Genomic DNA, 25,487 nt, shown 5'->3' on the forward strand with positions numbered 1-25,487 from the left:
ACAAATGTTAAAAAGGAACCTTACAAAGGCACGCTCTCTTTGCCCAGAGGTGGGTTCATAATGTAGTCCTTGGTGATTGGTTTTACCCACAATAAGACCATAAGTAAAGGTGCCAAGAAGTTTATATGCAGCAATGTTCTGAAAGGAAAGAGAAAAGGAAAAACATATTTAATACATACAATCATTACACTGGTAATCCAGGTTTTCCTACCTCTAAATTACTGAAAATAATGAGGCTTGGCAGAATTTGTTTTTTTAATATATTTTTGACTGATAATATACTTGTTTAATTTTAACCATTCTTTACAATTTTTATAGATTTAAATTTTCACAGTGGCAGAAAATTATTTAATGCCAGTAGACGTTGAGAGTCAAAAAGTTAAAGCTTGATAACTGTAACATACAAAGTTGTCAACATCACATGTAAAAATATACAAAGTAAATATCCTTAAATAAAACTCAAACTCAGGAAGCACTTTTCTAACTTTGCCTATCTGTAAATTTCAAACAATCATTGATGGAAGTATCTTTTCTTCAGTTTGTATGTATGCTGAAATAAAATGTTTACTGACATACACCAATAAAAATCAAATCCTTCCAAGCCTAAAAATAATATGGGAGTTTCTCAATAACTATGAGAAAATAGTGGAAATAGGGATTTTTCTTTTCTTCAGCATGCTTATGGGATTTTAACAACAAAAGAATTAGCCAGTGCAATTTCATGATAATTATTAGATACTGTGGTGAAAGGTGCACAACTTTGAATAAACTCCTATTTCAGTGTATTCTAATGAACCATAAGGAACCACATTACACAGCAACATGGTAAGTGACAACTGTTGTAAATATCTACATTGGTATAATGTATGTTTAATCGAGGAACTCAGTATCTCAAACTGATAATTATGGAAAATATTCAATTCCATTAGTGGAAAGCGAAATAAGGAATGTATCTGAATATTTTTATACTATTGAAAAGATAAGCTTTTGTTATCCACACAAAATCAGGGAAATATTTATCATTTCTGGCAAGTCAAATTTCCCAATTTTGTATAGATTTTCTTAATTGGGAACCTTAACTAACTCAAAGTGAAATTTGGTACTTGCATCCAATTATAGACGCTCGGAGAGAAAACATTACAAGAAATATAGTAGATCATTTCTAGAATAGTTACTTTTAAAGGTATTGGATTCACAGCAAATTAAACTGTATGGTTAAAATAAAAACCAAGTTGTGTGAGTGCAAAACAAGAATGAACTTTTTTTTGTTTTTTTAAATGAAGCTGTGTTCTGTGAAGATAAAGCCCATTCTCAGTTCCTCTCATAAAGTTAATATCAGTACAACCTGAAAAGGGCTTGATTGTGCACCCACTGAAGCGCAATGGAAATATTTCCATTGACTTCAGTGGGTATAGGATTAAGTGTTGGTGCCAGTGCACCAATGCAATATTAGCTGAGCCAGACTGCCTATACTCCCATATCTAAAGAAAGTGCTACAATACTATAGGGGAGACAACCAGGTGAATAAAAACTTATCCTAAAAATATCAGATGTCACTCAATAAAAACTGCTAATAAGACTCTTAAAACCATCTATATTTGTATTTGCAGAAGCATCTCACCATGCAGTCTGAGTAAACCACTGGTTCAGAAATAAAAAAGCAGTGCTAGCTATGCAGTGTTGCTAGGGAACACTACAGCATCAAGGAGCAGCTCAAAGCAGTTCAGTAGCTTGTCAAAGGCTTTTACCTGCTCTTCTGCTTATTTAAGTCAGACCATTAGGTTAGTGGACTAGAATGTGTAAAGGGGTGGCAAGAATCCATTTTTGTCCATTGGAGTAGTGTGAGAAAGGCTGAAAGCACTCAAAGCAACCCGTGGAAAAAGGGGTGGATGGGTAACTACAGAAAATACACACACACACACACACACAAATGGTGCTGCTGAAAGAAAATTAAAAGGACTATCAAAATTAAACATTAAAAATAGCCACACAACAAGATTTTTTATTCTATACGTCACCAAGAACAAGTATAATTAAATATTAGGATATTACAGTCCAGGATTGTCAGTGGGGATTAGGTACTCAGAAAACCCTGAAGGGACATTTAAAGTGTATTAAATAAAATATTTCTGAATTTGGGCCTCTATCTAGGTAAGAAGCTAGATTTGAAAATGTGGCTTTAATCTGGTGTCAACTCCCTCTCCCCAATTAAATACCTGTGAATATATAAATAGCGTCACAAGTAATAGCCACTTACCTATTCAACCTTATTGAAAATGACACTTGCATTTTATTCTTTTATCATTTTAAAAGATGCTACTCGACGCCTGCTGCAGTTTGAACTTGCTCTTCCTACATGGTTTCCTAATTGCAATGTATTTAGGGTGCAACAAATATCAAATGAAATTGCCAAGTTTCAGTCAGAGGTTTAAAAGAGACTGAAAATTAGGGGTTAGTTTTTTCTGCTTGATTTTGTTTTGCTTTCTTTATTGCCCTCCTGAAAACACTTCTCTCCACACTATTCTCTTTCTGTACTCTGCCCCTAATCTTCCAAGCACTCAGGGAACGGAGCACATCTGAAACTGGCAGCTGTGCCTTTTTTCTTCATCACTATTTCCTAATCTGCCTAAAAATGTGACCAAAGTGGAGAAGGAGAGCCAATCAGCGTGAAGCTCCCATACAAGAAGGGGAGAAAAGAACGTTCCTTTATTGGCTCTCCAGTCATCTAGTGACGGACAGTACAGGTTAAGTAGGAAGGTATGGGTGGTGCAAAGGAAGCTGGCAGGCCTATTGGAAGACTAGAGAAAGCAGTTTGGAAATGGGGGGAGGAAGTCCTAGCGAATCACTAGTTTCTCATTGGAAATGAATTGTATTACTTCTTTGTACATAAAAAAAGATATTCAAAAGACTTAACAGCATGTATCTATGTATATATATTTTCTCTTACTGTGTTATTTTTCCTGTTGCTAAATTCAGAGCATCCAGATGCATTTGAGCCAGTCGTAAGCCAGGGAATGTCAAAAAAGCACCAATAAGTGAACAAAGAACAGCCAGGAACAATTTGAAGGTTAGTTTAGACACAGGACCCCTAAAAGAAGGGAAATTTTTTTTTTTTTTTAATTTTAAAGGTTTTTTCCTCAACACTTCATCCCATCCCCCCAACAATTAACTATTTAAAAAACAAAACAAAACAAAACAGCAAAAAGGCATTCATTCAAGATTTTGAAGAAAGCAGTTTAACGCCATCTTGCTAGGATGCCAAGACTGGCTGAGCCTAGAATTACTAGCAATAGATTCAGCAACTTAGAATAAAAACCTAGTAAGCCCATGCAGACTGTACATTTAAAAAAAAAGGCCAGAAAAAGCTTCTATGCAGAAAAATACAAACAATCTTCCAAGAAATATATTTTGTAAATTTGGTACTATGCAGAAAATAACCTGTAAAAAAGAGACATCATTAACTGTAAAACACACAAAAAATAATCCTGCATATTGAAGTCTATGTGAAGGTCAAGGAATAAAAACAGCTAGCAGAAATAGTTAACAAACAAACAATGTTGAGAGAGAGAGAGGGAGAGAGAGACCTGTAAGATCAAACTGATCAACAGAGAAAAGCTAAAGTACATTAATCCACTCTTTTAAGTTATGCTATTTTGTTTGCATTCAACCTTTACTCACTAAATAGCACTCAAATATATTAAACTACTGTTACTCTAGTTACCTATCACCATTAGATAAATGGATAATTTTAATTCACTTATCTCCCAAGAGGACCACTTTTTTATTATTGAACCATGCAATATTTTCATAAATGTATAATGGACTTAAACAAAAAACTAGAATCAAGTATTTGAACTTTTTGCAACCCCGTCTTCAGGATTATGCAAGAATCAAAGACTTAAATGATGCAATACAAATAGAGATTACTATTAATAGGGGGCAACAAATAATAGAGTCTAGGGGACCCATACAAGAGAATTTCAGTAGATGCATTCATAATCCATCTCATTCAACTCCCAAGAGATGTCATGACCATGCAATCGTTGCCTGTAAATTGCCAAGACACTGCAGTGCAGTTCAAAAGGGAATGAGGACAGACAGGCACTAACTGGAAAATTAATTAAAAAGTTAGCAAACCACAATCAGAATAATTTACAAGGAGGATAGACCGCAGGTTAGGAAATGCAAAACGTTCAGTAGAGGTTATTTTAAAGGTTGATTTAGTTAAGACCCAGAGTCCTCAGATACCCCTTCCCAAAAATATTATATTAATATGGTAGTTTAGAATTAATACCCAAAAGAAATTCAAAGTCATGTTCCCACAACCATCACAATTCACTTCATATAAGGGTAAGTGTGACTGACATCCTCTAAATATTTTAAAACACAGATTAAAATATTACTTGCAAAAGGGACTATTTATAGTTATTGTGATAGAGTATGTAAGCAACATCACTTTGATTATAGGATATGCCTTTGTCAGTCACATAAAACTTGGGGGTCCTGAGGCAGATGGATCATATTTGCACAAGAGGCAGTATGAAACAACAGCTTGAACACAGAACTAGGAGCCAAAACTGACTTCTACTGTCAACTTTGCCACAGGCTCCATCTGTAACCTTTGGCAAAGCATTTCACCTCTCAGTCCCCTTATCTATACAGTGAGGACAATACTTATCCTCAAAGGTGTATCGAAGTTTACGTAATATGAAGATGAAGTGGTTGTATAAGAAGTAGTCGGAGAAAAATGCTTGTAATTTTGAACTATATTTAATAGTTTAACCTAAGACTGATTTGAATTAAAACAAAAAAAAAAAACAACTAACAAAAAGCATTAGACCAAGACATGTCAAGTAATTTGAATGTAGAGCTAGATTAGTCGCATTGATCCAGTTCTTTCACATTAATAAACACAGTATAAGACCAAAGCACACAAGTGAATAATCAAGAGACAAACGCTCGCTACCAAAACACAAGTGGCATGGTAAAAAAAATTACAGTAGCGTAAAGCACACAGGTGTACTTTTCAGAAACTTACTGGGATTCCAAACCTTGCTTTTCAAGAAACTGCACAGCACTTTCTGAAAAATTTGAAAACCCTGCAGAGAGAAACAGACATTTTTTTTTTAAATCATGGTGCAAACATGGAATCTCTCTTGAAAGAAAATGCTAGAAAACAGAACATCTTTTAAATAAGTTTTCATAAGTCTGGTTTAGCTCTTTCATGTGCTAATTAGTATGCCACAATGCAATAAAACTTGGTTATTAGCAGGAGTAGTCTTTGAAAACATCCCTTTGATATTTGTGCACTCCATGAACATGAATAAAATTTACATTAATTCTTTAAGAATATAAGTAATTTTTCAGCATCAGAGGAGCCTTACTTAACCATGTGAGGTTAAAAGGGGTTCAAAATAAAAAAGGTAAACAAATAGTTAACAAAAACAAATAGCCTACACAGAAAAATACTCTAAAGGAAAGCAAGGCAATTACACAAGATGTACTTTTAATAAAAGATATTTGGGGATGCAGATTCAAAAATATATCTAAAATAGAATTTGTTTTAAAACAGATACTCTTAAAAAAAGATATCTGAAGGTATAATATTGAGACATGACATGAAAGTAAACAGAGCTCATAAATATTGTCATAAAATTACCCGATTCAAGTCCAAATTCTAGATAATTTTCAGTTACAATAAGGATTGCCATGGCTTTGACAAAGAAAAAAAAGCCAAAGGTGACACAGAGAGATCTTTCACCACCATCTTCTACTTTGAAATAGTGAGTAGTCAATGAGAACAGTATCTTGCTACATAAGAAAAGTTAAGGAAAAGGAATTCTGCAGAATAAAAAGAATTATACCTTAAGTTGGCTAAGAAGTTATTATATACACTTTAGGAACCCATACTGTGGCTTTGTTCGAGATGTGCAATTGCAAACAATACAATATTTTTATTAGACCAAATACAACCAGAATTATGCTTCATAATGTTGGAACATTTAGTATGCAACTGACATTTTTTGACAAAATGGGATTTTGGAAAGATGCCGTTTGATAATTTTTTTGTTTTGATTTATGGCGATAAATATGCAAAATAATATTCAATCTTTTTACAAAAATTAAAATATTGTTCTATATTAAAGAACTTGTTACAAATTAATACTTCTGGGAAAAATGGAAGCTTACAAGCCAATACACATTTTACAAAAAAATAATTGCAGAATATTTATCAAATGCTATAATTCAAGATTTAATATATGTCACGCTAATATTCAAAATAGCCAAGATTATGTCTATAAAGCAGCAAATGAATACATGCAATTCTAACCCCTAGTGGTAGTCGCACATCCCAGTCTCTGGCTTAAAGTTTAACTAAGAAAATCTTAAATGGCAAAATCCTGACTACTGAAGTCAACGACAAACTCTGATTGACTTCAACAGGGTCAAGATTTAATGATTTATGGGAAGGAAATGGATTTGTGCCCACTTTTTGCTTCTTCTTTATATAGGAAAAACCTCAAGAGTTTTATTCATCCCTTGCATGTTTTTTTACTTCGGAGAAATCAAGATGTCTAGTTTAGTCATCCCTCTTTTCCTGGAGGTCTTTTTTTGGAGGACTCAGAGGTATGGATTGGGAGCTTTCTCTATCCTTAACTGAAAAGAGGAAGTTGAACATTTAGCACAAAAGCTTTTCCTCAGAAGTTTGTTAAGCCTTTGAGTTGCACAAGTGTTAAAGTTCAAGTAATCGTAGTGAAAAAAAAATCATGTCCCCTCTCAATCAGGCTTCACTTTCTTAGTACTTATGAGGACAAACCCTACTTATTTCCAATAATTTACTTTACTCACTGAATAAAAATGGAAATTCTATAAAAATGCAGTGACCTATATATAGTTTTCTTGAAAAAAAATCAGGATAAACAAGACAAATATTCCTTGAGAAAACTTTTTGGTATTTAAAAAAAAATGCTGACCACCTGGACAGTACAGAACAGCATTCAATTAACAATAACTTTATACATAAGGAGTAAGCATTTTTATTACTATGCAGTTTATCATCATGTGTTTGGGAGTTATCAACTATAGAAGTTAATTATTAGCAAACTAGAAACAAAGTCAGTAATACCTAGAAGAGAATTTCAAAAGGGAGAGGTAGAGATTCTAGGTGCCTTATGCACTCTGGTAAAGTTCTTTCATATAACCAACTCGCCACAAATAGGAACATCTGATAGGTCGCCTGATCTTTTATCAAGCGGCTTTTAAACTTTCATTGACGACTACTCCTTTTAAATGCATTTCTAAATATAATTAGATCCATAACTGCACAACAGATTAAGATTAATATTTCACGATATACCTCTTATTACAACAAGCTGCAGTCCACTATAATTGAATTTATTTTTAAAGTGCAGGAGATATCAAATCCATATTCAAACAAATAGGTGTGTCAATGAGTCCACACTATCCATTTAGAACAGAAAAAGGCCATAGACAAAACATGAAATAACTGTAAGCCACAACCCATTTTTCCATTACACAACACCATAACCATTTATATTAGTACAATATTTTTAAGGTTATAAAAGCATTTTTAAGAACAATCTATTTTATTTAATTCATTTTAGTGAAACCTTTTGAATAGCATATGTGCTTCTGGGTGAAGACACTTTTTCATAACAGAATATGGAGGATTCAGTGAGGTGTTGCACTTCACTACTTTTATGTCAATGTATGTTTCACTGCATTTCACTATCACGTATATAACTAGAACAATATACCCTTTAACAAGTGGTTTTCTAAGGGATCTTAAAATTTCACCAATAAATAGACGTTTGGTGAAATTTTAAGATCACTTGTATGTGTGTGCGTGTAAATACCTTATATGATAAAAAAAACTCTTGAAATTTTAAATTTAAAAAAGTCACACTTACTGGATTATTATAACACACTTAATACCAGTACAGTGGTATTTACCTACATATTTTGAAGTGCCTTATGTAAACTGGCAAGTGTCATTGACGTTTTATAGACTGGAAAACTGAGGCATAGTGTGATGAAGTAGTAAATGGCAGACTCATGAATCAAACCCAGACCTCCTGACTCCCACTTCCATACTCAAGTCACTGAATGACAAATGGTGATATCTCACACTCACTTGACTTGTATCAGTCGCTTGTGGTAATTTGTATTTTCTTCATTTTATGCAGTTTTGATAAGATTTTTTTAATTACTTAGTCACATGGGGTATTAAAAACGTGTAAAATCTGTGCAATATACTCTATTAAAGTAGAACTGAAGGGGCTTAAGTAAATAGCAATTCGGGAATTCCTTCACACTAACTTATTACATTGCTATGATACCAAAGTTAATCAATACCTTACACAGAACACACACATACATTTATTTTGCTGAAATGTCTGCACATGTACTCTAAAAAAAGAAAAGTAGAAGAGCAAACTAGTCACTGCATCCTATTTCTATCCGGAAATAGCTTCTTGCTCAGAGTGTAAATTTGATGCCAGTCACCTCTCACCTCTCAGACCTTAATTATGTCTTAACTGAAGTTCACCCATTTCACCACCCAGTCAAGTTAAGGAGACAAGAGAAGAGAAAAACCATGTGAAAAGTAACGAGTCACCTGTCTCGCTCCTGAGTTCTCATAACATGATAGGCTGCCCCCAACAATATACAAAGACATTTTTGGAAGGGAAATGATTTTTCTTAAAGGATTAGGAAACTAAAGTTACTTAAAAGGCCATCTTTTATGGTTGTACAGATGAAGACAAGCTGCTTCCAAAATGCAAAATAGCTATTTTTGACCACACAGTTAACTACCATTGCAACCGTCATGATTACGTGTGGGACCCCATTTAAAAGCATGTTCCCCAGGGAAAAACAAAAAAACATGCAAAAGTAAATTGTGTATTGTAAAAAACTTATTTGTCTTAAGATGTCCCAATCAGTTCTTACCATATCAGATTTTTTTAGCGAATTTCCTTATTAATTTTAAATTGAGACACATTCACTGTCCTAATAGATGCTATTGCTGAAAGATCAGTTCCCCAATTTTTTCCCTCTCTTGGGCCACCCCCCGAGCCCACTGCTAGGGATTTAGTTTTAAGTTTGTAGGATCTGTAAGGGTGTTGGCTATAAATTGCTACTTCTAAATTGTCATCAAGTGTCTAGCCTTGGGGTGTGGTTTTTTTTGTTTGTTTTTTTAAAAAAGGCAGTATGAACAGCAGTCTTCAGAATCATGAAATACATCACTCTACAAGTAACCAATTATCCTCGCCTACAACTAGCGGTATGCCAAGATTTGAAACACAATACAGGAACAATTTGAGCAGGGGATTGGACTAGATGACCTCCTAAGGTCTTTTCCAACCCTAAGATTCTATGAACAAAAACATACTACTCAAAACATATTGAGTTTCGACAAAGATGAAAATGTTACTGCTTACAGTGAATCCTGCATCCTCTCAAAAATATTAAATACTAGTGTGATAAGGGCCAGGTGGTTCAGCAGGCCTTCTGACTGCTGCCTCCGAGGTACAGACTGTCAGTGAATCTTCCTCAGTCTATCTGGAGATTAAAAGCTTCATTTTTCTGTTTGGCTAAGAGGCAATAAAAGATCTTCCTGAACTGAAACTCAATCTCGGTTGCCAACTGTGTGATAACTTACTGGGGATGTCTATCATTATACTTTAAACTCTTGAAATTTATTGTTCATTCAAGACTAAGTTCCTGATGAGAAACCAAAAAGTACACATGGAATGGTTTTCTGTTCAGAAGTTTATGCTATACATCTATTAGAGTGTATAGTATAGATATAGTGTATCTATACTATATGGGGGGAGAGATGGCTCAGTGGTTTGAGCACTGGCCTGCTAAACCCAGGGTTGTGAGCTCAATCCTTGAGGAGGCCATTAAGGGAGCTGAGGCAAAAATTGGGGATTGGCCCTGCTTTGAGCAGGGGTTGGACTAGATGACCTCCTGAGGTCCCTTCCAACCCTGATATTCTAGGATTCTATTACACCACTATATAAAAAGCTACTATTTGCTTGTTGCACTGAATCACAACTCCTATAACAAATAACTGGAAACCTTTCAGATCAGTCATCACTTCCAATTTCCATAGGATTCGGTTGGCATCTTTGACTGCCTAATCCTTAGTAAAATCCAACATTCAACATCAAAACAGGAAAAAAAGCACTTATCAAAACAAAATAAGCTGTTCTGGAATTAACCCCTTATTGGCCATGTTGCCTTCTGCTGATTTTATGTACTTCAGAATATAAATTTTGTGGGCATATTTATAAAACCTGACAATTTAACTCTTTGGGTGAGAGCTGTTGGAGCAATTGATGCTGTGTTCCTTGGTCAGAGGGCCATTCTGTGCTTGCACTGGCCCCTCATGTAAACTGGAGTGGAACTATACTATAATCTGGCTGCCAGAGGCCCCCATGGGCCCTGCTGGCAAGCAGGGATCATTGCTGCAATCTGGTCATGCACCCTCCAGATGCAGGAAGCAGTGGCAGTGCTGATGTGGGAACCTACAGCTCCACCCCACTTAGTGAATACTCCCGATGCATGAGGAACCCTCTAGCTTCAATTAAATTAGATTTAAATTTTCTTTGTGCTACAGCATAGTTAAGGTGGGGTAAAAGATTTTAGGGGGGGGGTCTAAGGAACCTTGATTTAACTGCTTGTTTCCTTTGTGCGAAAAACTATACAGTTATTAAATGAAGCACCAACACCCAGTTCTAGGTGCCCAGTATGGTTACTCATTATTTCTTCTTGCCACAAAACATCAGACTACACTCAATAAATCCATTTGTGCGACTTTTAAAAAAATTACTATTCATTTTAACAAAACCAGAATTTAGAATTAATCAAGAACTTGACAATTCATTCAAAACAAGAAGTTTGGCTAACTGTAAAAGTTTAGATATTTGCTATTATTGGGAATTACAAAATTTAACAACTTCAATTTCATTTGTGAAGCGTTAGTCTAACACGAAAGGCCACAGTATCATGGTTTTCAGGTAAAAATTAGAGCTGTTTTTTAGTTCTACACACTATTAATTTCACTAGCCTCATTCTGCAAATTACACTCTAATGAAGAGAATCTTATTAATAGATTTTCATAAACGCAAATACAGAAAAGTACTGATGCAAACAATCATTTTTTCCTCCTCTAATGGGTTTTCCCCCCTTCTCTTAACCTGCAGTAGCAGTCAATGCAGACCTCCTGCCGTAAGTGCTAATTCATTTTGTCTTACAGAGCAAGCTTCCTAACTCCTGGAACCAAGAAAATATGAGGTCTTATAAAAATCCTTTCTGGGGCAGGATTTGTTATTATTCTAATTCACTATTGCTATTTTTGGCAACGAACTCCCACATATAAATCTGCCAATTACAAGAGAAGAAACCTAAAGTCAGATTTTAGTGGGCATTTATCTATATAAGTATTTTTGTAGAAATCTTAGCTATCTATGTGATTAAATCTTTTCACTTGGTCAGTAGTTGGTATTTACATGTAGCAATGTCAATGTCGGGGAGTGGAGGGAGAGGTGGGAGACCAGTGAGCGCTGGAAATTAACCTATACCTGTTGTATACATTACAATATACAGTACTCCAATTTGATTTAATATAGCAGCAGGAAGCTCCAATAGCAGACAATTTTGGGTATGAACAGGTGGTTATTCAGTCCATTTGTGGTGAACCTCTGAGAGCTCTAAGGTCTCTCTCACACACTAGTTTATGTAAGGTTGCATGCTCATATTACAAAGCCTTACTCCCGAGGGAATTCTGCACCACTGTGCATGCACAGAATTTATGTCCACTGCAGATTTCTTTGCTTCCCTGCAGAAAAATGACTGACAGGGAAGCAAAGGGAAGCCACAAAAGCAGTAATGCGACCTTCCCCAGCAGTATGTTTCAGGTGCCCCTGGCAGCCGGCAGAGAGGTATATCACTGTAGGCCAGGTGGCGGGACTTGTGGCTCCTACTCTGCGCCGGGCTCAGATGCTAGTCCCGGCTGGGCTGGGAAGGATGGGACTTCCTCTTCCCCTGCACAGCATCTGGGGCTGGGTCAGACCCACCCCCAGATTTCTCCTTCAGCTGCAGGAAGCTCTGCAAACTCACCTCCCCCCCTCCCCAGCTTCCTGCACCCATCGCTCCTCAGCTGCAGGGGGAGGGATCTATGTACAAGAAACTGCTTCCCCATCCACCCAACCCCTGTGTATCCAGACCCCCTCATTCCCAGACCCTCCCACAGAGCCTCACCCCCCCACCCAGAACCCTCATTCCCCCTGCACCTGGACCACCCCACTGAGCCATCCAGATCCCCACCTCACCGAGCCCCAACTAGCTGCACCTGGATTGTCCCCTTCCCCCAGCAGATCCCCCGCCGAACTCTATCCCCCCACACCCAGACCCCTCCCACTGAGCCTCCCACACCCCAGACCCCCCCTGCCGAGCTCTATCCCACTCCATACCCAGCCCCAATCACCTTTACCTGGACCCCTCTGAAGCGTCCTATTAGTGTTGCATCCAGAACCCCCTAACAAGCCCCTGTGCATCCAGATCCGTCCCCGCACCTGGATCCCCCAGAGCCACCCGCACCCAGATGGCCCCACACAGAACCCTCTCAACCCACACCTGGATCCCCCCCCACACACACTAAGCTCCTTCACACTTGGATCCTGCTGGGCTGAGCCTGCCTGCCCACACCTGGTGCACCTGACATGGAGGGGTAGAGCACTGGGTGTTTCTGGGGCAGGCCCGGTCCTTGCACTGTGTCAGGGTTGGGTGAAGCCTCACCACTAGGTCCGTGTCCTGGGAGGGGAGCGGGGGCTGCAGAGTGATCTCCCACCTCTGGGAAGCCAGTGGCCTGTGCTCCCCAATGCCATGCTAGAGCCTCCACTTTTATTTAACAAATAAAATTCACAGAATTTTTATTTTTTGGGCGCGGAATGCCTTCAGGAGTAAAAGCTTGAACACATTCATATCAAAATTCTGGTAGAAAACAAGAGGATAGATGAGGCAGAATACTGACACAGGTAGTACTCAAGTCCTAAAGCCCTTTATGGGAACATGTTTTTTTGGTTTAGGGTCAGAGTTTAAAGCCAGAAAGAATAATCAGATCATCTAGTATGACCTCCTGTATATCACAAGCCACCAACTTCACCCAGCACTTGCACACTAAACCCAACAACTGAACATCACATTAATATTTCACAGCTGTAGAGGCAAATACATTCCATCTCAGGAAATCAGTAATATAAAGACTATCACAGGAGTCTCTTAACTTTTGGAGATTTTTTTATATATTATGTGACAGGGTCGGGCCAGATGGCTACAGGAGAGTGATAGAAGGGAGATATATTAGCCCCAGGTTAAGTAGGTCCCTTTTCCATGGGTAAGGTAACAGGGAAGATTCCAGAACAATCAGCAACTTTCTGGAAACAACTAAGGCAGACAGGCTGATTAGAACACCTGCAGCCAATCAAGGAGCTGCTAGAATCAATTAAGGCAGGCTAATCAGCGCACCTGGGTTTTAAAAAGGAGCTCACTTCAGTTTGTGGTGTGTCTGCGAGGAGCTGGAAGCAAGAAGCTGAGTGTGACAAGGCATACTACTGGAAGACTGAGAAGTACAAGCATTACCAGACATCAGGAGGAAGGTCCTGTGGTAAGAATAAACAAGGTGTTGGGAGGAGGCCATGGGGAAGTAGCCGAGGGAGTAGTAGCTGTAGACAGCTGCAATCCACAGGAACCTGGGCTGGAACCTGGAGTAGAGGGCGGGCCTGGATACCCTCATCCCTCCATCCACCCAACTCCCTACTTGATACCGGAGGAGTTGACCTGGACTGTGGGTTCCACCGGATGGGAAGGTCTCTGGCCTGTTCCCCGATCCACTAGGTGGATCAGCAGAGACTGCAGGGATTGTTGTTCTTCCTTTTCCCCATGCTGGCCAGTGATGAGGCTAACTGAGTGAACGGCAGATTTGAGCCACGAAAGTGGCCAAACTGAGGGCTGCCGTGAACCTCTCAGGCGAGCAAAACTGCCAATAAGCGCAGGACCCACCAAGACAGAGGAGGAACTTTGTCACAGTAAGGAAACATCAAGACAAAAAATGCTGTAAACTGAAACTAAGGCTGGAATTACACATCAGGAACTTAAAGAAAAAAATCTTAGAAAAAAAGTTGTGGTGTTTTTTCCAGTGATAAAACAGGAATTTTCTAAGATAAGGGATACATTACACAGACACACACACACAATCTTTGGGAAACAGAAAAATGAAAAGACAAGACAGCAGCTCTCAACTTGTGACCTGCAGGTCGCCTGCGGCCCAAACAGCACATAGCTGCGTCCCATGTGACATCCTCATAGCCAACCAGGTAGTATATATATTGTGTGGGTGCGGCCCACAACACACAGGCAACTGCATATGCGACCCACAAAGGTAAATAGGTTGAGAAATACAGAGTAAAGGTACAAACTGTTTCTGATCCCACACCATCCATTACTGTCCATCCAAAATTATCAGACAGCCTTACTCTTGAGCACTACTTCAGCAGCGGCAGTGAGCCCTCACTAAAATGTCTACCCAATATATGTACAATCGTATAAGATATATACGCTGCTCTCCCAATTCATCCTAGTTAGAGGCAAGATGTTGGTGTTGCTTTCTTGTCTTAGAATTCATTTGCACACCAAACACCTACACAAAACTCAATCCACTTTCTCAACACAGTTCCCTTATTACTGGTTCTCATACTTATTTGAATGGGCTCCACTTCTTTGTGTCTGTAGTCATTTACGTCCCTACAAGTACATATGCCGCTACCCAGCTCTGAAGGCAGCGCCACACAAGCAGCATCACAGAAGTAAGGGTGGCAATGTGAAAAGTGATATTAGTCAATATCACTTTTCACAGCAGACTTAGTGCCCCATTGGCACCCTTACTTCTGTGCTGCTGCTGCCACCCCAGGGCTGATACCCGGAGCCCCACCACCTCCAGGTGAGGGACTGGGATGGGGGAGCCTCCCAGTGAGGGAATGGGGGCAGGGGAGGGAAGAGAGCCTAAGTGCGGGCTGCCTCCTGGTGAGGGATTGGGGAGTTCGAGGGAGAAGGAACCTGAGCCGTGGGGCTATGGCTGTCCCCTTTATCCCTGCCGCCCAGGTGTTTATGGTCTGCACGAGCCCTAGCCACCCAGGGCTGAGGGCCAGAGCTCTTAAAAAAACCAAAACACAAAACAAAACAAAAAACCCACACAGCTCACACCTCCCTTGGGAGGCTCACCCTATAGTTTGTGAAGCGTTGCCTTACATCATATAAACCAGTTACCTTTACTATCCCTAGGGGTCAGATTTCCTATAGCTACAGACATTAATCCTTGTAATACGCTTGTGCACTGGATATATACCATGTTACATAAACTGCAGTGGCCATATTTATATGTCTGCCAGCTGCTGCAGATTTCTTAAGGTATATACAAACTTCCAGAATATATGGGATTTAACATGCTTCTACATACAAAAATGTATGGATAAACTGCCAAAAATACTGGCTTAAGAGGGACACTTGATAATACTTTGCACACATAGGCATGCCATACATGATGGAATATATGTTCACTGGTAGGTCAAAAGTAAAATGCCACCCCAAGTAACCTTAATGCTATTTCTACCATTTCCAGTATTTCAGCTTTTCCCCATCCCATTCAGGATTTGCTTTGGTTTTAAAAAAGTTTTACCTTAACGAAGAAGAAGAAGAAAAAGTCATGAAGTTCTAAGACTACAACATTAAAAATTTTCTAGTCTTAAGTGAGATACTATCTGAAACCAAAAAAATCATAAAATCCATGTTATATAAGAAACTGATGAATACGCAAGACCATGCACAAAGTATTGACATGTGCAACTATCCAAAGCTGAACAACTATCTGCTCACATTTTGTTAAATCCAGAGTATGGCTTTATGTATGTTTAACATCTACTTCAATGCTATCCTTTCTGGTCTTACTCCTTCGGAGTTTGTGGATGTTTACTTTATAGCCAATACACAACCACTAAAGAAGTGGGCAAATGATAATTTAGGACCATCTATACAATTACAGAAAGCAATCAGCAATTTTACATTTTTTTTCATCTACTAGTCCAAATAAAAAGCATTTTCCAGATTCTCTTTCTGAAGGCCAACTCTGCAGATAAGCAGAGCCATGCACATGCTAAGATCTTTTTAAAAGGAAGAGAAGCAGAGTACTGTATATAGTCTACTCCTCAACTGTAATGGTTGACTGCAGATGTACAATTTTAACAGTTGACATGAGAGCTCCATTTAATGGACTCCAGTCATATGCTGCTTTCTACATTACATTAGAGTGTGTAGAGACTTATTGCATTCAAAAATATTTATTGCACATAATTTTCTTACGTATTAAAACAACAGTTCCTTAAAGTATGTATTGCAGTATGTTAAGATATGATCTATCACATGTTGATGTGTGGTATAAAAAAAAAAAACTAGATAAAGGGGGAAAGAATAGCTCAATTAAATAAAATGTCAATACCATACCCATTACAAACCAAACCCCCTACAGTCAGCAGTTTTGTTTTACAATCTTCCTAAAGCACAGCTTGCTTGCATATAACAATGTGGCTTATAAGCAGAATATTATCACCTTAGGAATCTGATATAGTAAGACAACCATATATTAAATATTTTAAAACTTCATTTTTGTCTTGGAGTTTCATGCAACTGTGGTATAATTATTTCCACCAAATATTCTCTTTTGAAAGCTTGTCACAATATTTTAAAACAACATCTCACATGGTCAGAAAGGGACTAGAATTTGGCTCTCTTGCCTGGTTAGGTTACTTTTAATAGTTCAGCATCATGGCACTGAGTTATTGCTGGCAATAATGTCTTCCAGAGTGATGGGGGTGCTTTTCACTGGGTCTGGATATCTGTGATCAGGAAAAAGCAAGGGCATTAGGAAATGTCGTATTTCCCTAAACTTTGATGGAGGGTCAGGTGGGATTCAGCGTGACAATGTCATGGGGAGGATAGTAAAATAATTATGACAACAACTTTATCCTGGCCAGGGAGATTTTTTTTTAAATGTGGATTTCATCAGGAATTAGACTCATAGCTTTAAAAAGGCTTTCAATAGGAGTTTCTGGGTCAATCTGGGGGTGAGATTATTTGGTTGACTCTGTTCAGGGTTCAGCACAGGATGGTGATCACTCCCAATAGCCTTTGTACTCTGTCTCAGAGGTGTTTAGGTGTCCCTAAACCTCTCACTAGCAGAAGCTGGGACTGGACAGTGAGGGATGGATCACTCAAAATTGCTCTTTTCTGTTCATTCCCTCTGAAGCAATTGGCACTGGCCACTATCAGAGTCAGGACAGTGGTTTAGATGGACCATTGGTCTGACCCAGAATGGCCGTTCTTATATGCTGGTGTCCAGCAGCATTCCTTCACTGACCACCATCAACAAGCCAAGAGGGTGGCAATGCTGTCAGATGCTGAGAGATATGGAAGTTTGTAGAAATGGAATTTAATTACAAGACCTTTAAATCCTTGGTCCCTTTGTTTGTGAGTAAAGGAAAACAAGGCAGGAAAAGATTTAAATCTGCTAGAAATCTAGATTGAAATATCTAATCTTAGTGCCATTTGTTTTGCTTTTTATCACTTGGGCGGATTTAATGAAAGATAAAGACTGCATTCAATAATATGAAACAAAGAATGCTAAGTCAGTGGCTAACTACGCATTGAAAAACCGTAATATGTTAAGAATAAGAACGCAGTGCCTTTCATGTATAACAAACTCAGCTAGATGACAAATGCTGGCCAATCCTGACACAGCTAGCTTCTGCTGGCTAGTCAGTGCAGCAGGATCTGAAGGTGGACAGTTGAGGAGGTTGCGCAGCTCTGCTTTTTACATCCAACCTAAAAATCTAGGGATTCGCCTATTCTAGAGCTAGATCTGATAGACATACTATTTAGTATGAGAGCTGAGGTAAGTTTAAGTTGGACTAGTTGGGTAGTCCAACTATCCTAGCAGTGCAAATTCCCTGAGAGGATGTGTGTCAATCTTGATTTGGTTATGGCACAGAGTATGATCAACACAGAAGGACCAATGATCTCCCCTGGGAAGTGGATGAAGACTAGGTGTCCATGCTGATATTAGATTTATCATCATCTGCAATTCCACTAACCCTGAAGTTATCAAATCACTTGCAGATCTTCATGGGACTGGAAGGTGCTTCCTACTACTGGCTTCACTCTTTCCTCTTAAAGAGAACCCAGAGGGTAACAGCTCTTCTGCCTCATGAGCTTTAATGTACAGGTCCTGGAAACTTTCTTCTACACCACACCTCTTGTTCAGTGTTTGAGGTCTTTTAGGAAGCCTACAGAGGAAATTTGGACTAAGGGGCTCAATATGCTGATGATGCCTGCTCTTTGTTTCCATCTCATCCAATCCGGAGTGCAATTAGAGCACCTCTCTCAGTGCTTGGGTGAGTCTGGGGCAAGGAGGAAAAGTTGGCTGAGAAATGTTGGGGTAAATACCCAACAGATACAGTAATGGCTGTGTCTGCACCTTTGAGACTGAAAATATGCATGTCCATCATCTGTTTCCCATAAATGCAACTTGGGGATTTTGTTGGCTTTACACTTGTTCATAGATGGAATGGAAGTTGCAACCAGGTCTGTGTTTTATCACCTGCATCTGAACAGAAGGTTGCAACCATTTCTCTCAAATGCCATCATAATCCACACCTGTCACCTATGACTTCTCCAATATACACATACACATATATATATATACACACACATAGGCTACTCCTTAAAACTATTTGGAAAATGAATCTAGTCCAGAATGCAGCCACCCAAATGTTCAGGGGTGTATCTTTGCCCAAGCACCTGAATTATTTTTACACTAACTACATTAGCTGCCTATTGGCTTCCACATAGAGAGTTTTATTTTGACTTATAAGGCCCTAAATGGGGAAGGCAGAAAGGGATAGGTAGGCCATACAATACTTCCACAATTATTATCAGCAGAAAAGTATGAGCTGGTGCTCCCTTTGAAAGACTGGGAGCTTGTGATAGGACATTCTATGTGAAAGCTCCAAGTTTTGAAATCCACTCCCCCCTTCAACTTACAATAGCTCATATATAGCCTATGGGGGTGCTGTAAAACCTGTGTTTTTGGTTGAGGTACTGAGAAGGATGAGGTCTATGGAGCAAAGAGGTTCTTGCAGAATTAGGGACATGATTAGTTTTGTTACCTTCACTGGAGAAGGGTTGGGTTACATGTGTAGTGACGTTATTTTTTCTCTATTATTTTCTATCATGCAGAGGTATCTTCTGTAGACTTTAAACTGAATCAATATAACTTATTTATGTTAATAAGATTTATATCCAAATCATTTATAACAATCAAAGACTACTTGATATACTAGCTACAGCATCATTTAAGTTGCATGAGGACTAGACACTAATTTCCAGTTACTTTCTAGTAAGACAGTACCATGCCTTGAACAAGGTCTCCCTTAGTGTGTGAAAGCCAGTGGAGAAATACAGTGTCTTTGAAGTGGACTGCTGCCAGACTTTCCATTCTTTCATAATGTGATTTAACCACCTGCACAAACGTACATTATTCTTCCTTACCTCTGCTCTCCCAGTTGAGGTAAGGTATGTACACAACTAGTTTCCCTCTTCTTCCTTCCCTAAAAACCAGGGAAATGGTTTCATACTTCTAGAGCACATGTTGCCAAGAAAGAAGCAAGGTAATTTTGCCTATTTTAAAACGTGCATGAATATGCATTAGACCTAAATTAGATAAGTCAAATACTGGTATTTTAGGGTACAACAAAATGAGATATCATTTTTACATTAATTGAATCCCTGCTTTTCAAGTACCATGCTACCAAAGCCAAGGATGACAATCCAACTAGTAACTGACTGCGAACGTTTTCTGGATCTCATCTTTTTTCAGGCTATTTCAGGTACCTTATCAGTACAATCAAGGCATACATTCTATTAACAGATATAGAGGAGCAGGACATGTACAGATGCAAAAGTTGTGCTAGCTCATTAACTCAATATCAGGGCTCCAAAGTTTTACCTGACACCTACTAGCTGGCACTGATACCAAGGATGGGTCACAACAGGAACTCCCATGGGGTATCCATCTTTGGTATTAATTCTACCAGAGCAGCTTTCGATATTTGGCTAGTAGATGTTGGAACAGCAAGGAAGTCATTCAGTCTGCCTTCTAACTCACCTCTGGGTCTGCTCCCTTCACAATCAGGTTCTCACGTAAACCAGGCGCTTCATCACCTCATATCTCTAAAGTCAACTCTTTCCTCTCCATTCCCTAAAAGTAGAAACCTGGTCATTTCTCACTGACTATTGCAACTACCTACCTCATGCATTCCTGTCTCCTACATATCCAGCTAGAGAGGCAGCTAACTGTTTGTTCTGATGTTATATGCCTCTGCATAGTTTTCACTATACTTCCACATTATGTTCAATTCTTTATCTTGGAGGTTCTGCACAATACCACCCCCACTTACTTCTCTGCTCTCATCTGTCTACACCCCTTCTCACTTCCTAATCTGTTACCTTTCAAATGACTCCCTGTGTCTCCTCCTATTCCTATTCTCAATGTCACATTCCCCTTCAGACCTGCCTCAGGCAACAATTAGTACATTTGTCTATATGGCAGCTGGACATTGTTCTGTACTGTACTTTACTACTCATTAACACAAAAGATTTCTGCTACCACCTTTTAATCTTTTTTGTACCTTTTCTTCTTGATTGTATAGTTCAGCAAAACAAAGTTAGTTCAGAAAAACAACAACATTGTGAGGAGGCTGATATTGCAGACTTATAAATCAGTATTAACATTTCCCTTTTAAAGAAAAAAATGAAGTACAATTCACACACTCATAAACACAATCTGGTATTAAGATTAACAAACTATTGAACATAGAATACATAGCTAGACTGATAACGCCACTGACATCCAGGATCCTTTTCCAAATGTTAATTCTGCAATAAACAATCCATTGTTACCATCTGCAAATTACAGGGGGATACAAGTTATCATTTGAAAAATAAATAAAATGATTTAGGAACACAGCAAAGGATACATGGCAAAAGCCAAAACAAGCAGACACCAGACTATGCTGATATTCATTTCCTGTGAGGGCTTCATCAAACTGTAGTAGGCTTCAGTTACCAAGTACACCACTGTAGCTGCAACTGTGAAATCCACCAACCACTGATATTCAGGAAAATAATGCAATGCTGAAAAATAAAGGTTTTCAGGAACCAAAAGCATAAGTAAACTTTTTTAAGGCAAAGCAGTGACAAAATGAAAGAGGGACCACATGATTAAAAGAAAATATACTTAAAGTCCTTACAACTGCTGCTTCTTGATGTCCAGGCAGATCTAAGATATCCAAGTAGCAGCAGTGGCAAAACAGTGCTTTTGCTCTTCTGTACTTAATAATTTATCCCGGCCTTTTTCACTTCTGGACTGGATTATTGTAACACAAAGTACACAGGGCTAACACATGAATTCCATTCAGAAACCTCATCTAATGCACAAAGTTGAAGTATTATTTAGTATTCAGGTTTTATGCACTACTTGCTTAGTGATGCTTTATGAAAGGAGAGTCCTGCACTTAAATTCCAAAATATGAAATGATTTCCAATTTATTTCCAGCTGTAATTCAAGACAAAGCGCCAAATAGTTTGGGTTCTACCTACATTAAATTTTGTCATCTGAGTGCTTAACAATTTAACCTGTAATGTATGCTTAACATTTTGTGCGGAATTGCTCCCCCTAACTTCTAAAAAAATCAAAAGATTTTTCTTCTTCAGGATTTTGATGGTTTCTGCTGGCAAAATAATCTGAAATTATTTGGCTAGAAACCACTGGTATGCCATGCTTCCTGCATACTAGGTAGTTTGCAAGGAGAAAACTTCTCTCCTGTGAACTTTAGCAACTGTATCAAAGTGAAGCGCCTAACTCTAAAATATAAAAAATGCACACCAACCTTCCCTAACCCTTTCACACCTTACAACTTCAGAGACTAAATCAAAGGCTTCTGGCATTTTAATCACTGTAATGGCCAATTTAAGCTCGGTGGGGGTTCTCCTTCTCAACACAACATATGCCTATTAACAGCTATATGTCATGGTCCTGATATTTTAGGGACACAGCCTCCATCCCAGAAACTTAAGTTATTTTCATCTGCTTGTTTCTCTAGCATCTCCTTGTAGTTTCTAAATATTTTACTTTAGAATGTCAGATATCTGAGATGTTTAGGTTTCCCCACCACCACAGTGCCCATGTACTTCTAGTGGTTTTATCTGTAAAGTTTATTTTTCACATCCACCAATCATCTCGTCTTCCTATAGTAGCATACAACCATATTTTGTCACTTTTTCAAGTACATTGTGTATGATCTGATCCTTTCCAGTGTCCTCTTACATTGCTAGAGATGTCTGTTGTAGTAGTATATATCTGTTATGCTGGATTCCTCTCACCCATTCTTCTCTTTTATGCAGATATTGAGATATCAAGCAAGGAACGAGAGAAGAGTTTTACTTCTTGCTTTTCAGCTAATTTCCTTCCTTGTAATGAGTTGCGTTTTTACATTCTCATTAGCCATAAAAATATTCCAGTATATATCACAAATTAAATGTACTTGATAGAAAAGAACATATTGTAATCACAGAATATATCTGGGATAACATTCAACCAATTACAATAATTTATCTTACCTAAAGTGTCCACTTCAGTAACTGACTTTGTTTCCAGATGAAGATCAATATCCTTAGGAATGGTTAGGGGTTTATTTTCAATATGACCATTATATTTTCTGTAAAAGCCATGCACACAACTAATCAAAAATCTATTCACTATTAAAACATTACCTTGTTTTACATAGTAATCTCTTTAAAAGTTGTTATATGAACATTTTTCATATTTGAAGTTTTTATATATAAAAACGTAACTGGAGTTAAATTCTACACACCATTATAATAATAGAGATGAGCGTGTTTATTAGCTTTACCATGTCAAAGTTTGAAATACTATTCTGATTGTGTATGCACGTCTAAATTATCAAGCAATGCCAATCTGAGGCTTTGAAGCGGAGGCTCAGGCATCTCAGCTGGAGACTGACAGAAAGCAATGTTGAAGTCGTGCTGGGAGAATACCACCTGTCATCAGCTGGAGTTTGTAAGTTGCTGAGAAATATTTACTGGAATTAATGATCAGTTATCCAGCTTTGAAGATAACTGGTGTTGTTGGAAGAGAGGGTGGATCAGCAGCCCAGGACATAAGTGGTCTAGCTGAATAAGAAAAGAGGAAACATTTGGTTTCAACAGTCTATTAATATCTGAACAAATACATACAAACACTGACTGGGACCACAGCTCTCTGCAGTCTTGAAGCCTGAGAGGGTACATCTACACTGCCCAAAAAAAAAAAAAAAAAACCACCCTTGCAGCACCAAATCTCAGAGCCTGGGTCTACAGCACTAAAAACAGCAGCGTAGATGTTCCCACTCAAGCCAGAGATCAGGCTCTGATATCCGGCAAGCAGGCTGGGCTTCAGAGCCTAAGTGGGAATGTCTGCACTGCTATTTTTAGCGCCATAACACAAGCTTGAGTCTGTAGACCCAGGTTCTGAGACTCGCTGCCCTAGGTTTTATTCCATCCCCCCCAACATAGACATATACTGCAATGTATGGCAAGTACAATCCAGCTCATCAGATGACGTAGATCCCTGCCACACCAGTTCTCCTGTTAACTACCAAATAAAAACAAGTTTAAGACATTTTTCTACTCCTCTAAACAACTGTTCTACACTCAGTCAGACCTGCTTATTTTAGTAAAACCTTACTCTGCTTATTATCCTTATAACTGCAGACACAGCATAGCTATATCAGTGTCATATTCTTTCCTGGCTTGTGTATCAGCAACAAGATTAACTAACCTCCAGTTGCAAGGCCAACCATGTCCAAGTTTTGCCCTCATTCAAAATTCTGCCTACCTGTGAAACAGGTGCAAATGAGGACATAATGGGTCCTGTACAAACTGTATGCACAGGCCAGACTTTCAGATACCTGGTTGAGTTTGCAGATCAGGCTGTTAGAAAATATTTTTTACTTTAAGTTAATAAAATTTACACACTGCCAATTACTTTTCAGTGTAGAACTACACTTAAAGTCTAGGACAGTGGTCCCCAACCTTTCTGTGGGAATAGCTTATTGCTATTCCCAGAAGACTGTGGCAGGCACCGGACACCCCGCCACCAAAATGCCACTGCCGAGCGCGGCCGCCAGAGAACCGGCCGCCAAAGTACTGCCAAGAAGAGGCAGCAGCAGCAAACGCCGCCGCCAAAATGCTGCCGAGAAACGGCAATGCTTCTCGGCAGCATTTCGGTGGGCAGTTCTCCAGTGGCCGTGCTCGGCGGCAGCATGTCGGCGGCGCGGTGTCCTGCGGGTGCACAAAAGTGTCTCAGCGGACGCCATGGTGCCCGCAGGCACCGCATTGGGGACCACAGGTCTAGAAGAAAGGATCTGTGGGATGTAAACAGCCTCAACTGGGAGGCCAGTTGACTATGGGACAGAGCTACACAGGAGACGGATCAGAGAATACATTTTTTGTAAGGTGGAGGGTCCAGTGAAAGGAAAAGGAATTACTGTGTTAACCTCTTCCCTGGACTCCCACCAGCTGATGCCATTCCATCTTGTTCCTACACAGGAGGTCCCTAACTAGCTGAAACAGAAAGAAACAAAGGCAGAGGTGATAGTAAGCCAGTACAGCCTGGTACAGCCAACCAGTAAGAGTCGGTACACAGCCAACCGTACCGGCAGGACCACTGATGAGGGGGGCCAAAAGGCGCAGCTTCCCCAGGGCCCCGCAATTTAAAAGGGCCCGGGGCTCCTGGCTGCCACTGCTGCTACCACTACCATGAAGCTCCGGCGATTATTTAAAGGGCCCAGGGCTCCCGGCTGCTGCTACCGCAGCTGGAGCCCCTGGCACTTTAAATCACCGCCAGAGCCCTGGGGTAGCTCTGGCGGCAGCAGCCTGGAACCCCGGGCCCTTTAAATCACAGCCTGGCCACGCTGAAGGGCTGGCCTGGGGAGTCTGGCCCCAGCCCTGCCCCTTCTGCCTGAGACCTCACCCCTTCCAGTTGAGCCCCCACTCAGAACCCCGGCTGCCCTGCGTACTGGTAAGTCCCTTAAGTTACTTTCACCCCTGAACAAAGGGTTGTCCAATATACTTTGCTGGTGAGGACATACTGGCCAGGAAAACTGTTTCCTTACCCCAGCAAGATTTAAAAAAATTCCTCCTGCATCCTATTTCTTCAAGCTTTGTCCAGATTTTAAGCATCATTTCTGTAGTTTCCCTTACAACAAAAAGGACACACATGCATATACATATTG

At 39.3% G+C, this 25,487-nt stretch overlaps 1 protein-coding gene across 2 annotated transcripts in view; it reads right to left on the reverse strand.

Moving 5' to 3' along the window:
* Window positions 1-25,487, reverse strand: part of TMEM161B (transmembrane protein 161B) — a 78,221-nt gene that overhangs the window by 13,149 nt on the left and 39,585 nt on the right. For both annotated transcript variants that reach the window (XM_074952825.1, XM_074952826.1), the window contains exons 4-9: window positions 22,813-22,910; window positions 21,171-21,327; window positions 5,660-5,811; window positions 5,039-5,099; window positions 2,948-3,088; window positions 25-138 (exon numbers count right to left, since the gene is read on the reverse strand). In XM_074952825.1, the coding sequence (XP_074808926.1) occupies window positions 25-138; window positions 2,948-3,088; window positions 5,039-5,099; window positions 5,660-5,811; window positions 21,171-21,327; window positions 22,813-22,910 (723 nt within the window). The remainder of the gene's footprint in view (window positions 1-24; window positions 139-2,947; window positions 3,089-5,038; window positions 5,100-5,659; window positions 5,812-21,170; window positions 21,328-22,812; window positions 22,911-25,487) is intronic.

The sequence above is a fragment of the Natator depressus genome, chromosome 5, assembly GCF_965152275.1.
Source record: "Natator depressus isolate rNatDep1 chromosome 5, rNatDep2.hap1, whole genome shotgun sequence".
NCBI lineage: Eukaryota > Metazoa > Chordata > Testudines > Cheloniidae > Natator > Natator depressus.